At 34.4% G+C, this 17187-nt stretch overlaps 1 protein-coding gene across 2 annotated transcripts in view; it reads left to right on the forward strand.

Moving 5' to 3' along the window:
* ZNF280C (zinc finger protein 280C) overlaps positions 1–16412 on the forward strand; it is a 46224-nt gene extending 29812 nt beyond the window's left edge. For both annotated transcript variants that reach the window (XM_036910982.2, XM_036910983.2), the window contains 8 exons: positions 13–159; positions 5615–5746; positions 7983–8290; positions 8718–8858; positions 11695–11757; positions 14289–14407; positions 14553–14588; positions 14713–16412. In XM_036910982.2, the coding sequence (XP_036766877.2) occupies positions 13–159; positions 5615–5746; positions 7983–8290; positions 8718–8858; positions 11695–11757; positions 14289–14407; positions 14553–14588; positions 14713–14723 (957 nt within the window). In that variant the 3' untranslated portion in view covers positions 14724–16412. The remainder of the gene's footprint in view (positions 1–12; positions 160–5614; positions 5747–7982; positions 8291–8717; positions 8859–11694; positions 11758–14288; positions 14408–14552; positions 14589–14712) is intronic.
* Positions 16413–17187: the final 775 nt, after the last annotated feature.

Genomic DNA, 17187 nt, shown 5'->3' on the forward strand with positions numbered 1-17187 from the left:
TATATTTTCTAGGTTTGCCAGTTTAGATCATCATCATTTTCTGATGTAGACAGTCATTTTAGAGCATCCCATGAAAACACTAAGAACTTGCTATGTCCATTTTGCCTCAAAGTTAGTAGAATGGCAACCCCCTACATGCATCATTACATGAAGCATCAGGTGAGATTTAGCAGTTCTTACTTGTTCATTTTGTTTTGGTAAAAAGGTATACATATAGGACTTAGAACATTGATTAGATTTGTTCTAGAAGGAAAGCAAAGTCATTCCAAATGACACAATTAATTTACAACTTATGCTGAATTATTTGTAAAACTTCCATTTCTTTGTCTGCTTCCTAGTGATGATGAGGCTCATGAACAGTGAAAATTCTGAAAGATAGATAGAAATATGAACCCTAGAGTGGAGAAGTAAAGAGAAAATGACTGGAATATTTAGGCTGGCTATTTCAGGGGTTAAGAGTGGTGAGCATGGGAATGATTTTGAAGGTAGTTAATCAAGACCAGGGAAAAGGATAAGTTTGAACTGATGAAGATAAGATTGAGGACTCAAAATCTTCTGTTTTCCCCTTTCTCTTCAAACTTTATTTCCAATTTCTAGCCCCCTTTTAATTATGAGAAGACATGTGGTTGTCATCAGTGACCCCAACTGGTCTTTTGTAGCAGTCAGTGACAGAGTAAACAGCACGACACTTATTTCTAGATATGTTAACTATGCCAGAGAACTATGTTTAGGTTATAACTAGTTTCCCAGATTTGCTTTGTAATTTCTGGGATACCAGTGTCAGTGCTTTGTATCCTTCCCTTGAATTCTCGTTTTATCCTTGCTGGTTCTTTTCCCAATACAATCAGACCATACTTTATTTGGCTGAAAACTTTGATAAGATAGTAAGCCTATTCTTGAATGTTTAAAAAAACAATGGTACCTTTCCAAAATCAGAAGTCAATGAATTTTCTGAATCTGATGTTATCAAGTTTTGTCTCCTCACTGATCAGCTCATTAAATTTCTTATTACTGATTGCATTTTCACAGCCAATTTATTCAGTACTGGTGCTAACATTGCTTTCAGTTCCAGTCATTAGACTATGATGAAATCAACTTTTAGTTGTTTATTGGAAAAAATCATAGAAGTAGAATATCCAAATACATTCAAGATCACCTGTGTTATGACTGAGATGGTATCAATATGCTGATTTTTGTATTCTGGTATGCCACCTCACCCTTAAGAGCCTCTGGCAAAATCTTCCGATTGCAGAGTTTCCCCAACAGTGTTCCATTAGATGTTACTAGATGTTCTGCTCTAAAATCGTTCCTGAAAAAAGGAGTTTGGCAAATGGCTGTATTTACAAAATTAATAATTTTTTGTAAATTTTTTTAAATAGGGCTTTTTGGAACTTTTAATATGCTAAAAAATCATTAATCTCCAAGCAAGGAATATTGTTTATGTTACTCCCAAAACTTATTTGGCCATCAAACCCTTTATCTGCACAATACCTATTTGTCAAACATTAACACTTTTTGGGAGTATAATTTGGGAAACGCTGGTCTTGATGCTCTATATTTCATCCTTTGGCCTTTGATTTTGAAAGGAAGAATAAGATATAAAGCAGTTGCTCTGTTTCACTGTGAAGCTTTTAACATAATTCTTTCTCTCATGCTTTACTAAGCTTCACAGTGAGGTGTAGATGTGGAGGGAGTAATGCCTACTTAGAAAGTTAAGAAACAGATTGATGGGCCTGCTATGTGGATTGTGTCTCTTAAGTGGCGTACCTGATCTGTACTCACTATTCATACCCTGAATCGTATGTCTTAACTTGCCACCTATATAGGAAGGAGTTAACCCAGCAGGTCTGAATTACTCAAATCACACATATTTTCAGAAGGGTCTACTTGCATGACTGGCCCTTGGCTAGCTTGTGGAAACTGAGGCTTTGTCATTAAATGATGAGTATTTTACATGCCTGGAACCTTGATTCACATTGTACCAACTTTTCCAGGTCATTTGTGTAAAAAATATGATTATGGTGAACACCTGCTTTTCTTCTTGTATTATGAAGATTTAGTGACTGAACCCCATAAAAAAAACCTGGGCTGTTAAACTCAAAAGAGCTTCCCTGGCAAAAAACACTTCATACATGTTGCTGCAGTTAGTTGCTGGGAGATTGATTAAGCATGTCCTATGCTACTCCACTGGGAGAGGGCACTTGGAAACTGGTACCAGTAGCCTCCAGACTCCACCTAATGCACTTTTCTCCTTTATTAATCCTGATCTGTAGCCTTTTACAGTAATAAATCATAGCTGTGAGTATAACTTCTAAGTCCTTCTACTGAATAATCAAACTTAGGAGTAGTCTTAGAAGGCAGTCAGCAGTCAATAGAGGAAAGAATATATTAAGAAGAATGATCAGGCATCCTTCAAAGTATTTGAAATTTGTATACTTGTTCACAAAGACTCAAAAACCATAACTAAGCAAGATTATAAGCTTATAACTGATATGACATTAGTGCAATTTTAGACAGTAAACACTGTAGAAAATATGGCTCATTTTATTCTTTTTGAAGACTTTGGTTGTAATCTTTTCCTAAAAAGAATATATTATTATGTCTTAAGTAATTTTAGAGCTAACAACACAGTTGGTACATTTAGGAAAGGAAGAAGGATTCCAGCTGTGTTAAATATCCTTATTAGAGCTCTAGAATAATAACAAGCAGTTAATATATACTAATCACATGCCATATGACAGTCGCTAATGGTTTTACTTGCATTCTCTTCTTTAATCCTCATAATCACCCTACTAAGCAGGTATGCAATTATTTTCATTTCACAGATGAGGAAACAAAGCTTAACAGAGAGTAACTTGCCCAAAGTCACATTCTCTAATGGCAGAGCCAAAAATTGACTTAGGGTTCAAGCTTTTCCACAGTCATATTCTTTGCTGACATTAGGTCTAAAGGAAGATGCTTTAGATAGTCAGAATTAGCCTTGAAAATCCCTCAAGTTAGCCAAACAATATAGTGTGCTTGTCAAAATGTTCAATACAGACCATTTTTTTCTCTATCTTTGGAACAGAACATCATTTTTTTTAGTTGAACATCATATTATTTTTAAATGTACTATGTCTTTAGCACACTGCAAGCATACATGCATAAGAGAGATATGCAAGACTTGAGTCCAACCAAGGGAATAGTAGATTAAAGTCTCCCATCCCAGGGCTCTGGGCATATGCTCATTGAATGGAATGGCAGACATTTTGAACAGTTAAATTGTGCCAGCTTCTCATGTGCACTCTGTCAGTCTCTTGCTGTCTACCTCACTATTTATTTAACAAATATTTATTGAGCGCTAATATATGCCAGGGACTGTTTTACAGAAATGAACAAAACAAAGTTTGGGCCCTCTGGAATTTGCATTATCATGGAGAAAGAATGTGTGTGTGTGTGTGTGTGTGTGTATTTCTGAATGTATATGTATGCTAGTTGGTGATAAGTACCATGGGAAGAAAATACAGGAGGATAGGAAATGCCTGATCTTAGGAGGTGAAAGAGTAGTTTCTGTTTTTTATATGGGGTGTCTAAAGAGAGCCTCTCTGAAGGAATAAGGGAATAAGCCATATGGATATCTGGGAGAGAATGCTCCAGGCAGAGGAAACAATAAGTAGTCAGTGAAGTGAGCATATATCTCGATGTTCAAGGAGCAGCAAGGCCAGTGTGGCTATAGTATGGTAAACAAGTGGGAGGGAGAATGGTAGGAGAGGTTGTAGCAATAGAATACAGAGCAGATGGTATAGGGCCTTGCAAGCCAGAATCAGGATTTTGGAGTGTTATGGAAAGCCATTGGAAGGTTTAAGCATGTGCGAGAGCACTCTGGCAGCCATGGAAAGAAGAGACTGTTAGGAAGAAAGGGTAAAACAAGGAGTAGGTAGGACGCTGTTGCAAGACTCCAGGTAAGTGGCTTGGACTGATCAGGTGGCAGTGGTTGGAGGTGATTAAAAGTGGAAAGATTATGCTTTTGAAGGTCAAGCTGACAGGTGTTGTTACTGGGTTGGATGTAGGATGTGAGAGAAAGAGAAGTGAGTGACCAAGTTCTTTTGTCCTGAGCAGCTGCAAGAATGGCATTCCCATACACTGAGGTATTGGGAAGAGTAGGGAAGGAACAGATTTTTTTTTCACAGGGTGGATGGGGGAAAATCTAGAGTTCAGTTTTGTCCATGTTGATTTGAAATGCCTGTTAGATACCAAGTAGTGGTGATGGATGCTATTTAAGATCATGAAACTAGATGAGGTGTAGATACAGGTAGAGAAAAGACTCCTGGAAACTATACTCCAGGGAACTTTCTGTCTGTCCTGTTATCTTGCTATTTGTTTCTTGACTGAGATTTTTTTCCCTTCTTTCCTCACCCCCCCTCAAGCACATACAGGTGAATCTGTTTATGCTGCCTGTACCTGTGATATGATTCAGTGCACTACACTTCTAAAATAGTCTTAAGACAAAACTAAAAAATAATACTAACACATTATATTTATATATTGCCCTGAACTTTGTAAAGAGCTTTTATTTATCAAATGGGTGCTGTGCACCAATAACAGCTAGGTACTTTCATATACATTAGCTCATTGGATTTTCCTAAATGATTATTTGTGTTTTAAATGGAAATGGTAATGGTCCTGTAGAGATACAGCTTTAGAGAAAACATTCTTTTGTATTTATATATTGCTCTAAATTTATATATAAATATAAAATATGTTTAATTAAGAAAGCATATACATAAAGATTGCAATTGATGATATATAGTAAAAGAACAACTTCCCATTGGTAAAAATAATAATAGGGCTGGGTTTGAGAAGAACAGTCAAAGGGTTCTCAGACAGTAGATTGGGATCAGTTGTTCTGATTTATGCTTCTATACCTCCATGCTCTCCAGTATAATAGCCACTAGCCACATGTTTATTTAAATTCGAATTAATTAAAATTAAATAAAATTTAAAAATCAGTTCCTCTGTTTCATTTGCCACATTTCAAGTGCTCAACAACCACATGTGGCTAGTGGATACCATATTGGACAGTGAAGCTATAGAACATTATCATCATTGTAGAAAGTTCTATTGGACAGCACTGCTTAATACAACCATTTCTATAACATAACTTTCTTGGGAGGTCCGGTTAAATATTTTTGGTTTTAGAAAATTCAGTTTATTTTAACTTGAGAAACAAATGGAAATAACAAAAATTAAAAAGAATTTGCTCTTTTCGAGGATAAAAATATAATATAGTTCATTTTCACACTATCATGTGTTTGAACAGATTATACTTTAAATTTATAATGAAAAAAGCTTTCAGACTACAAATGGTATAGGACTTATCTCATTGGACCCTAACTGATATAATTTTACTGTTGAGTGACTGTACGTTAATGAATGATTTTGAAACTCAAATACTAATGCACAGAGTGCTTTTAAAAAATGGAATAGTATTTTGGTATTATTTATGATGTGATATGGTAAAATATTGGTTTTCAAATGAATTAGCTATTAGAACTAAGAACAATTTCAGGTCCTGGGATTTGTGGTGATAGAAATTATTATTTCTAATACTATTCCTAATGTTTTTTGTAAACAGAATAAAGGAGTTTATCATTGTTCAAAATGCAGACTACAATTTTTGACCTACAACGAGAAACTGGATCACAAGACCCAGCATCGGACATTTATAAAGCCTAAAGAACTAGAAGGATTGCCTCCTGGTACAAAAGTGAGTTTTAAATGTGTAGTTTACATTTTGTATGATAATAGAAATAAACTCCTTCCTGGTTTTACCTATTGAATATATTAAAATTTGACCTCTGATTCTCATTGATTTTAATTTTAGGTTTTATCTTTCTTATGCTTGGAAAGAAAAACTTTCCATTGACTTTTGAGTTGATTGACATGTGCTGTATTATACTGGAGCATATTTCCTTTGTAGAGAGTGAAACTAGATTAACTGTAGACTGAGTCAATCATTTGTTTCCATATTGTATAGGCTATTTTTGAGCTATTCGAGTTGGCAGCATATGTCTGCTTTGGCTGCTAGACTATAAGGGCAAGAATCATGTTTAATTTATCTTTATGTCCCTCTCATCTGTCATAGTACCTTGAATGCCATACTCTGTTGACATTGGTATTACTGAGTCTACTCTTAGAAAAGCAAGTTCTGCTCCTTAATACCAATGCTGTTTTAAGGAAACAAACACACATCTGACTACAAAGTTCTTTTTCCTTGTTTGCTTTATGTATATCTGTTTTCTCTGACTTCTTTATGTAAAGTCAGCTTTTAACTATTTGCTCCAGTGAAGGGATGCATAATGCAAAGTGAAGTAATCCCAAACATTTATATTTGGCTTTGACTGTTTACCTTTGAATGTGAGTATGTCTGCTCTTTAAATTACCTAAAATAATGTAAAGCAATGCTCCAAAGATGTAGAGCAAGGAAAGCTATCCAGTACCTTTCCCAGCAATCCATTCCATACTGGGACTAGACATGCAGAATACTAATGTAAGCAGTGCAATCTCTCTCATATCTTCCCTTATTAATAATAATAATAGTAATAGCTAGTATATTATGACATAATAACAGTGATACTAAATGTCTTGTAGCACTTTATTTTTTTATTAAGGTATCATTGATATACAATCTTATGAAGGTTTCACATAAGCAACATTGTGGTTACAGCATTCATCCATGTTATCAAATCCCACACACACACCCTATTGCAGTCACTGTCCATCAGTGTAGTAAGATGCTATGGAGTTGCTTCTTGTAGCACTTTAGATTAAGGCTTTCAGTATGCTTTTTCATACATTCTATTATTTAATCCATGTAGAAATTCAATAGGGTAGACAAGGCAGGTATTATTCCCATATTATAGACGAGGAGGCTTATGTGTCAGGACTTCATTATTTTTTATGGCTGAATATTATGCCATTATGTGGATATACTGTCTTTTATTTAGTCATTCACTGATGGGCATTTGGGTTGTTTCCACTTCTTGGCTATTATAAGTAATCGTTCTATGAAAATTCATGTACAGGTTTGTGTGGACATAGTTTTTTGTTTCTCTTGGGTAGAATTACTAGGTCATAAGATAACTCTTATGTTTAACATTTTGAGGAAGTGCCAAAACTTAACTTTGTTTTCCAAAGCTACTGTACCATTAGACATTCCCACTAGCAATATATGAGGGTTTCAATTTCTCTATATCCTTATCAAAACTTGTTATTACCTGTCTTTTTTATTATAGCCATTCTAGTTGGTCTGATGTGATAACTCAGTAGAGTTTTGATTTGCATTTCCTTGATGACCAATGATGTTGAACATCTTTTCATGTACTTATTGGCCATTTGTATATATTCCTTAATGAAATGCATTTCATCATTTGCCCGTTTCAGATTATTTGTCTTCTTATTGAGTTATAAGAGCTTTTCATCTATTCTGTGTACATGTCCCTTATTAGCTATATGATTTACAAATATTTTCTCTCATGTGGGTTGTCTTGTCACTGTCTTAATATTGTGTCCTTTGAAACACAAAAGTTTTAGATTTTTATCAAGTCCAATTTATCTATTTTCTCTTGGGTTGCCTATGCTTTTGGTGCCGTATTTAGGAAACCATTGCCTAATGCAAGGTGATGGAGATTTACTCTTATGTTTTCTTCAAAGAGTTTTATGGTTTTATCTCTTACCATTTTGGTTTCAATACATTTTGAGTTAATTTTTGTATCTAGCGTGAGGTAGTGGTCCAAATTCATTCTTTTGCCTGTAAATATCCAGTTGTCCTAGCACCATTTGTTGATAAGACCTTTGTTTCCTCCACTGAATTGTTTTGGTACCCTTGTCAAAAGCAAATTGACCATAATGGTAGGGCTTGCAGTTGTTTTTTAATATTAATGTAATGATTAATTTCTAAATATATGTATATATTTATACACATATTGCCTTCATTTTTATAGGTTACTATTCGAGCTTCCATTGGACCTCTTCATTCAGGACCACCACCTGCGTTTTCCAGTAGTGTTCCAAGCACTTCTTTTCAGATCTCACCTTCAAAATCTAGAAGTACAACTGTTACAAGTCCCACAAAGTCTAAAGCAAATCAGTCTCAGACAAGTAAGCTTCCTGCCACTATATCCACTGCAGGTCAACTTAATGCAAATAAGCAAGGTAAAAGTACATCTAAATACAGAACAAAAACCTGTTACAAGTACAAGAAACAACGCAAGAGAAAGAATAAAATCAGCACAGCTTTGAAGAACTTAAGGTAATATCATTTATTCCTGATATACAATAGTAATTTTATATTAAATAGTAAGGGTTTAATATAATTTACCATATCACTTATCTGGCATAAAGGCCAAGCAGATTATAGAAGGTACTTTTTACAACTGCTGAGCAGAATTTAAATTACTGTGTTTATTATATAATTATCATCTTGTACACCAATCTTATATTTTGTGCTTATACCTTGTGATAGTTGAATTGGTTAATGTGATCCTTTTTATTCCTGGCATTAGATTTTTTACACTTATTCTAGCTTGTTGTTTCAAAGAAAATTCTCAGATTATAAGTTTCTATTTAAGATATTAATGTAAACCTCTTGGCTTCAATTAATAAAACTTTAGTAAGACTTTACCTTTTTATTTTTGTTTTGCAATGTGTTTTTATCAATTTTTTTCTATCTCCATAAGGTGTCCTCAGGGAGTTCACAGGTGCATTGAGTGTCTTTCTAAAATAAAAGATTTTGCAAGCCACTTTTCAATACGTATGCACTGTAATATTTGCAAATACAACACTAACTGTAACAAAGCCTTTGGAAATCATATGATGAGGTAAGTGAAACATGTACACTGTCAATCAAAATTGCCATTCAAGATGTTTGGTTTTTTAAAACAAAGTTGTCCTATTAAAAACCAGTTTGTCTTGTCACATTAAGGAGCTAAAAGGATCGAGCAATAGGGAACTTCAAGGGTATTTCCCAATACTATTGTGTAGCATAATAACTCATGAAATTAGTGGGACAAAAATTTTAAGAACAGTTAAACTAATTAAATTAGAATAAGTTTGTTGGAAACTTGTTTTTCTAAGTCTTTCACAAAGTGGTTGTTTTCAAATGTAAAATTTTAAATGTTTTCAAAATATTTATCAAATAAATGCATATGACCATGAGTGTTAGCCTCTTCAAAGAAGTCACTTTGAGAGACTCCAGGTTTGTCAAAGATGCTAAGAATATTATTAGCTCTCACATGCACACACTCTCTTTCTGCCTCCCTTCTACCCTTTCTGCTCTCTCATCCATGTTGTTTGTCCATTCATCTTTCAACCCATCCATCTTCACATTTATTCAATAAAATGTGAAATGAGAGGCTATAAGGATAGTCCAGCCATGATGCTACTGTTGGAATTCCTTTTCATGCATCAATTCAGTTTACATTATTTGAGCACCTACCATGTACTCTATGCTAGAGAAAGACTTCAGAGCCGCCTTACTTTCATTTGGACCTAATTAGTAGGAACTTAACTTTGTTTATGCAGTATGGTTTTTTTTTAAGTAGACAAAAATAGTTGAGATATAAATATGTGAAGTTGATTACTCAAATTAAGGTAGTTCCATTATTTTTAATCATAAATAAGGTATAACCAATAAAAGTGATTTTCTTGCAGATCTTAACTAGACCCGTTACCTTCTGGTCATAGTTAGCTACCACTTTCAAGGATTTGCCACATTTTTTAATAGTTTCAGCACTTGGTTCACAGGGTTTTATTCCCTTTAATCAACTGGACCTCATTAAAAACCAGTACCCTGACTCCTTTAATGTCAACACTTCACATCCACTTCTGATCTGCTGTATCCCCTTCCTTACAACCATCACATTTTACCTCATCATATACAATATTCATTCATTTTGAATCTTCATTACCCCATGGCTTTCAGTGTCTTGACCCCTTTTCCCAGTCCAGCAATACCAGTCCAACTTTACAGTCAACCTTTCACCCTCAAGATTATCTGTTTTGAATATTGCTTTGTTTTTGTCCTAGAACCCTTTGCATCTTGAGTCATGCTTAACCTTGCTATCCTTGAATCTTTGATCCTTATTAACTTTTCTCTATGTTCATTTCTAGACTACCAAACTGTGCTTGATTCCATAAGCTCTGAATTTATGACCTTTAACTTTAATTTGGTCCTGTTTAAAAAAATACCTCTTTGTTTTTATGTACGACATCTGTTTAAATCCTTTTCAGTACCCTCCAAATTTTATTCCAGTTTCATAAGCTTGAGCTCTGTATGTACAGAAGCTTCATTTTCTCAGAAACTGAATACCTTTATTCCCAGCCCATACCAACTCTGTAACCAGAAGCCAGGCACTCAGATTAATTAATCTTCCCCCATTGTATTGTTTGTCCCATATTCAATGCCTAAAGTGGCTATTCTTTATTTTTTATTATTCCTTAGAATGCCCCTTTGCTTCCCTCTCAGTTTACTTTCTTCTGTGAATTTTCTCATCGCTACAGCCACTCATAGAAATCATTTCTTTCTTTGAATTCTGACCATTCAGCTATTCTCCTCATATTAAATATGTGTCTGTCTTATCTATCTGAGAGAACAATTCTGTGTATTCACCATGGCACTTATTCTAGGATATTTTCTTGGGATTATGGCTAGCCAGAATCTTTCTTTTCCCATGCATGCATGGTATGCTGGTAATAGTGGGTAACCATTGATTGGTTTGGTTCTGTCAGTAGGGCTAGTGCTTCTCAAACGTTAGCTTACATAAGAATCACCTAAAAACTTGTTGAAACTGATTCCTGGTCCCCACTGCCAGACATTAATTCGGTAGGTCTGGAGTAGGACCTGAGACTTGGTATTTCTAATGAGTTCCCAGGTGATGTGAGTGCTGTTGGTTCACGGACACTGAATAATACTGTGCTACACTAATCCTGGCTAATCCTGCTTGGCTTTCTAATACAGGAAAGCTTTCCTTATCACTTTAAAAGGGGGTATAAAAGCTATTAACATTGGCTGCAAATTTTGGTTATTGGTGTTCTGTTCTGTGTGTAGAGGAACTATTGTTTTAACTCATGAACACTACTTCCTTTAGTTTGATTTTCTTAAAAGCTGTCCTTGTAATTGCAAAAGAGTATTTAAATGTTTCATTTTCTGATGGTAGGTAATGTAATTTAGCTCAAGGTGCATTTGCTTCAAGGATCATTCAGATTCTCCCTCCTAGATAAGTAAAATAAAAAAAGTGATAAATAATATTCATAACAACTTATTTTATAGCAAAATTTGTTATTAGCAAATAACTTTTAAATTGTTTTCAACTCTTGAAAACTGTAACATGATGCCTTTGCATTTTTAACTCAGTATTTTTTATAATGGTGAGGTACTGGTCATTTAAGAATATTCTCATGGAAATATGTTTTTAGGAAATACATGGTAAAATGAAATGTAAGATAAAAATCTTGAATTAAACGGATGATTAACAACTTTATAATTTAAATCATTATCTTCTATTTATTTATTTATTTTGGTATCATTAATCTACAATTACATGGAGATAATTATCTTTTATTCAAATATAAGAAACTAAACAGACTTGAAATGTGGTCATAAAATTGGTATGACTTACTGTATAATAAAATCTCTTTTTTCTCTTGTCTTTCTAGCTTTCATGGCAACCAGACAAGGAAACGGGTCTGTATTTTTAAGAAACATTCTAGAGTTCTCAGGTAACTATGTCTTTTTCCATTCTCTTTATTGAAAAATTGTATTAACTTTTTAACCTGATATTGGGGTGCCTAGTTTGGAAAATGAAATGATTGCTGATGGACATGACAAAGTTCTGTCAGATATCTGCATGGCTAGCTCCCTCACCTCCTTCAGGTTTCTCTTCCAATGAGTGACGCTTTCCTTGACCACTCCATTTAAAATAGCATCCTTTCCCTGGGCCCCACCCCCAGCATTATCTCCCATTCTTGCTTTATTTTTCTTCATGGTAGTTTTTTACTATCCAACATAGTATATATTTCATCCTTTTGTTTATTGCCTGTGTCTTCTCACTAGAATGTGTGTGGTTGGGTATTTATCTATGCCAGACATTTGCTGGGTATTGAATAGTGCCTGGAACATGGTAAGCAGTCTGTAAATATTTGTTGAGTAAATTAATGTATATGTTGAAAATTGACATATGTGGATGATATTGGACCAATAGCTCAGTAGCAGAGGAAAGTTTGATTGCATTTTAAAAATATATTAGTGCTATTTTAAAAATATTATTCAACTCAAGGAAATAGAAAAAGAGTAAACTATGTTATATATTACCTTTACTGAAAATTTTTATAAGAATGAGAAGGGATTTACTAATTTTAAAGATGAAAGTTTGATTTTTACCTCACCGTTATCAAGCTCAGTTGTGTTCTTGGTTCTTAAATTAATTATATGAATTTAAAGATCTGTGAGATTCTTTTTTCTCAACTTGGGTGGGCCTCAAATTTAAATAGAATATTGGTTAATCTCTCTGTATGAAACTTAGCATATTTATAACTCTAGACAACAATACATTTTATAATTACTATTTTGTTGAAATGCACTGTTCATTCCTATTTATTGTGCACCTGTCATGCATAACACAATATAGCAGGTCTTGTAAAGATGACAGTGATGAAGAAGGTTTGTACCAACCTTTAAGGAATGTACAATTTGTGATAAATTATGAACATAAATAACTACCATAATACAAGAAAGTTTGTAATAAGTGCAATGAGAGTTACTGATTTCAAAGGGAGGAGAGATTTCTACTTAAAAGAAGATGCATGGGCATTCTAGTTGGAAGAAATTGTATGAATGGAAGTGCAGAAAGGCAAGAGCAGAAGACAAACACAGTGAGCGACTACTAGTGCAGTTTGGATGGAGCATGAAGTTCATATAATATAGTATTAGGATCAAAGTTGGGGGGAATAGTTTTGAGCTTTGATCCAGATTGTGGAATCCTTGAAAACAAGGCTAGGGTGTTTGGGCCCACTGGGGAAACAATTGATATTTTGTGCAGAATGAAGGGTACTGAGGGAAAATCAACTTTTGGAGGGTATACAAGGTGAGTTGTACCTGCATGAGACACATAGACTGGATAAGACTATTGTGGTAGATAAGACTGATTTAATAAGAACCTGGGTTAAGGTGGTAACACATCATGTTGAAGAACATGTTTAAGGCTTTGGAATCAAAGGACTGTTTCAAATCTGATTTTGGCCTTAGTAGATTACTAAACATGACCCCCCATCCTCTATTAAAAAAACAGATAATTATAACACCTACCTCTTTAGGTTGTTATCAGATTTAGATGTGGTATGTCTAAAACCATCAGCCTAGAGTTAAATGCTTAATAAGTTGTTAATATTATAAACTGTTTGAAATTGTGACTCTTTTAAGGAAAAAGAGAGCCAGAAATAACTACAAAGTTGAGCTTTTGTGTCAGGGACATGGCACCATAAGAGAGACCAATCAAGAGGAGTGATTTTCGGGGGGTGGGGAGAAAAGCAAGACTTCAGTTTTAAGATCATTTTTGATGTGCCAGTGTGACAGCCAAGTGTAAATACACAACAGGCTGTTAAGACTAGAGCTGTAGGGGAGAAGTCAGTCTAAGGTATGCTACTGGTTTTTATTCCTATCCAGGTAAAATACTTAAACTATCCAATGAAGTACTAAAGTATGCTTATGTTTTATTTGTAAACTGATAACAATAATTATAGTACATGATTTATTTTTAAAGCCTTTCAATTTCTTTTCTAATTCTACAGCAACCTAGTGTAGAATTAGGTTGTAGGCTCCAAAGAGTGTACCCTTTTTTGTTCACTCTTATATCCACAATACATAGTAGTGTAGAGTATGTAAATAAGGTCCTCACAAATGTATATTGAATGAATGAATATTATATCCTTCCTTTGCAGATGGGCAAAGGCACAGAAAGATTGTGACTTACACAAGTTACCGGGTATTAGTGGAACCACAGCTGGGCTTTAGGTCTCTTGAGTCCTGTCTTTTAGGAACAGTTTATAAAGCACTAAATGTTAGCATAACTTAGACATGGCTGGGCCATTTTCTAGAGTTTACCAGTTCAGATATAACCAGCTTCTGGGAAATGATGGTCATGACACAGAAAAAGCAGATCAAAAGCTATTATGCAGAAAAATAATATTGAACTTGTATATGGACTTTCATAAAAGATAAAAACCTTTTCTTTCTGTCTTCTTTTTTTTCATAGGGGCATTACTCTAGTGTGCCTTAAATGTGATTTTGTAGCTGATTCTTCTGGTTTAGATCGTATGGCTAAGCACTTAAGTCGACGTAAAACTCATACTTGCCAAGTTATAATAGAGAATGGTATGTATATATAATTGTGTTACTTTGAATTTCTAATATTTATTCCAGTACTTTTGATCAGCCACAGTATGGGCTCTTAGGTATTAAATTGATAGTCTCACTCATCATATATACTATTTTAAATGTAAAACCCTTCTAATTTCAGTTCCTGCAAGTACCTCAACTTCTAAACCCACTTCAAGTAAGTTTAATTTTCATTCAGTGCATTTTTCTTTGATGGATTTTAGCACTGTTGCATTTTTAAATGTATCACTAATAGAAATGAAACATATTAAAGTATTTTGTTTTTGTTTTTGTTTTTAAAGCCGCTTGTTGAAATAGATTCCTGCTCTATGGAGCTCGTGAAACCTGGTGCAAGACAAGTTGGAATTTCCTAAGTTCCAAGTTCTGAAGTATTTTCTTACACAAAGGCAGTTTCCTAAGTTCAAAGTTCTGAAGTGTTTTCTCACACAAAGGTGGTTAAACAGCCAAGTTGATGACACTAGCTCTCATTATTCAGCTCTTTTCAGCTTTCAGATGGCACTAAATTCTTATTCCACCTTATCTTTGTGGCAGGTTAACATATCTTAACATATGCTTTTTTCTCTAGTTGGCTCTCTCCAAAATTAACTTTTGTTGCTATGATCTTTTCTTGCTTTGCCTAAAGTAATTTGTGCTCTTCTCTGCTGTACTTGCCTTTAGAATACTGCATTCCAAATGATATGGCTCTTCATTTTTTTTGTCTGTTTTGTCTGGTTTCTTAATTTCTTATGTCTTACATTTTTAGGTCAGATAGCTGTCTTTTTCTTCATTCTTTGTCTGTCATTGTTCTATTTTTCATATTTTTCAGATGCAGAAGCAACACCGAAATTTCAAAATATGTCCAGGGTACTCCTGGTCAGTGTCCCCCTTCGATGGACACAACTGATGCCTATTCTCTCTTTCCAAGGAATGTGAATTATTTGACTGTGAGACCTCCTCTAGGTTGTGGCCTTAAGAAATCAGATCTTGGGGAGACTCCCTTTCTTTTTTTTTTTTTTTTTTTTGAGACTCCCTTTCTTCATGACTGGCCTCCCATAAGGCTGATACTAATTTAGCCAGAGATGACCTCAAGGCCCACCAAATTGAGCACAGCTTCCCACTGTGGGCTTTGGTTCTTGATATTGTGCTTATGAGTCAATTCTGACCAAAAAAGCTAATCAGATCAGCGCTTCAACATCCAAGTTGAAGTTTAATCATTTGGCTGCTGCCCTTTTATCTTCCTCTAGCATGCATGCAGTCCAAGGAATTAAGAACTGGTTGTGTAGGGAACCAAGGTTACTTTCATATTCTTGGGAAACAAGTTTCTAAAATTACAGTTTAAAAGCTGCAATTATTTGTAATGACATTTGAAGTTTTATCCAGTATTAACCCTAGGAGTTTTCAGCAATACTAGTCAATTTTTTTTGTTTAATTTTATTATCTTGGTCTTACGTTGTCCCCCACCAAACCTATCAATGTCCATTTTGTTATGTCCACTTATATCTCTCTCTTTAAAATTCTTCTTTTGTGTTTGTTTTGTTTTGTTAAGAACTCAAGAAATTCCTTAGAATTCTCTACAAGTTCTCTACAAATTTCACATAGCTACCTAGTGGTAGCTTCTTAATTTGATAATTGTTCAGACCATTAGGGAATATTACATCTTCTGTCTATCTTGGGATTATCACTAATATCATTTTAGTGATTGTGATTTAAGACATAAAAAATTGGCAAAAACACTTCCTACAGACCTTAAAATTAGTCTTAAATTTACATTTCTGTATGTCAAATATGTATTATCTTCCTAGCCATTAATGTAATTCCTTTAGATAAAGATAATATATTCAAAAAATATTGGGACCAAAAAATGCACTTGTTTCTTGCCCATATATATATATATAGATGCATATTTTTTTTAATTTTGTGTTTTTTTATTTTGTTTACATTGAATATAGATTTGCTGAACAGTTTTGATGTTATTACTTATTTTTTTAATAAAATTTGTATTGTTAAAGTGCCTCAGGAATTCTTTTCTAATAAATAACTTCATATAAAAGCTGCAGATTTTATCATATAACTAGGAGCATTGCTTTGCTTCTTACATGGAAGCCTGATTACTTGGCCTGCAGACTGGGAGCTTTATCTGCTGACTGCATCTTACAGTTTTTCCTCCAGCACAGTTAAACGCTCACTATTTATGCTTAACTAATTTCTTGCTCTTTAAAGGATAGCAAGAGTCTCTTTGTGATCTTAATAACCATGAAGGTGGTCAGACTCTGAAGTTGTTTGATTCCATCACTAGTGATTTCTCCTCTTAAAACACTCCTTGAATTAAAACTTCTTGAATTGTACTTTGAAACTTAGATTGATGGGGCTGCTATACCAGGTGGTTTATAAACAACAAAAATTTATTTCTCACAGTTCTAGAGGCTGGGAAACTCATGATCAAAGCAGATTCAGTGTCTGGTGAGGACCTGCTTCTGGTTCACAGACAGTTGTCTTCTTGCTGTGTCTTCACATAGCAAAAGGGGCGAGAGAGCTCTCTGGGGTCTAATCTATAAGGGCACTAATCCCATTCATGAGAGCTCCACTCTTATAGTGGAATCACCTCCCAAAGGCCCAACCTCCAAATGTCAGTCACACTGGGGATTAGGTTTCAACATATGAACTGGGGGGGATACAAATAACAGCATATAGAGGAAACATACTGAACGTCAGTTTCAATGCACACTTGTTATGTAGACTGCTTGCAATTCATAGTAGAAAAAAGAGTTGAATCCATT

Source organism: Manis pentadactyla, chromosome X (assembly GCF_030020395.1).
Source record: "Manis pentadactyla isolate mManPen7 chromosome X, mManPen7.hap1, whole genome shotgun sequence".
NCBI lineage: Eukaryota > Metazoa > Chordata > Mammalia > Pholidota > Manidae > Manis > Manis pentadactyla.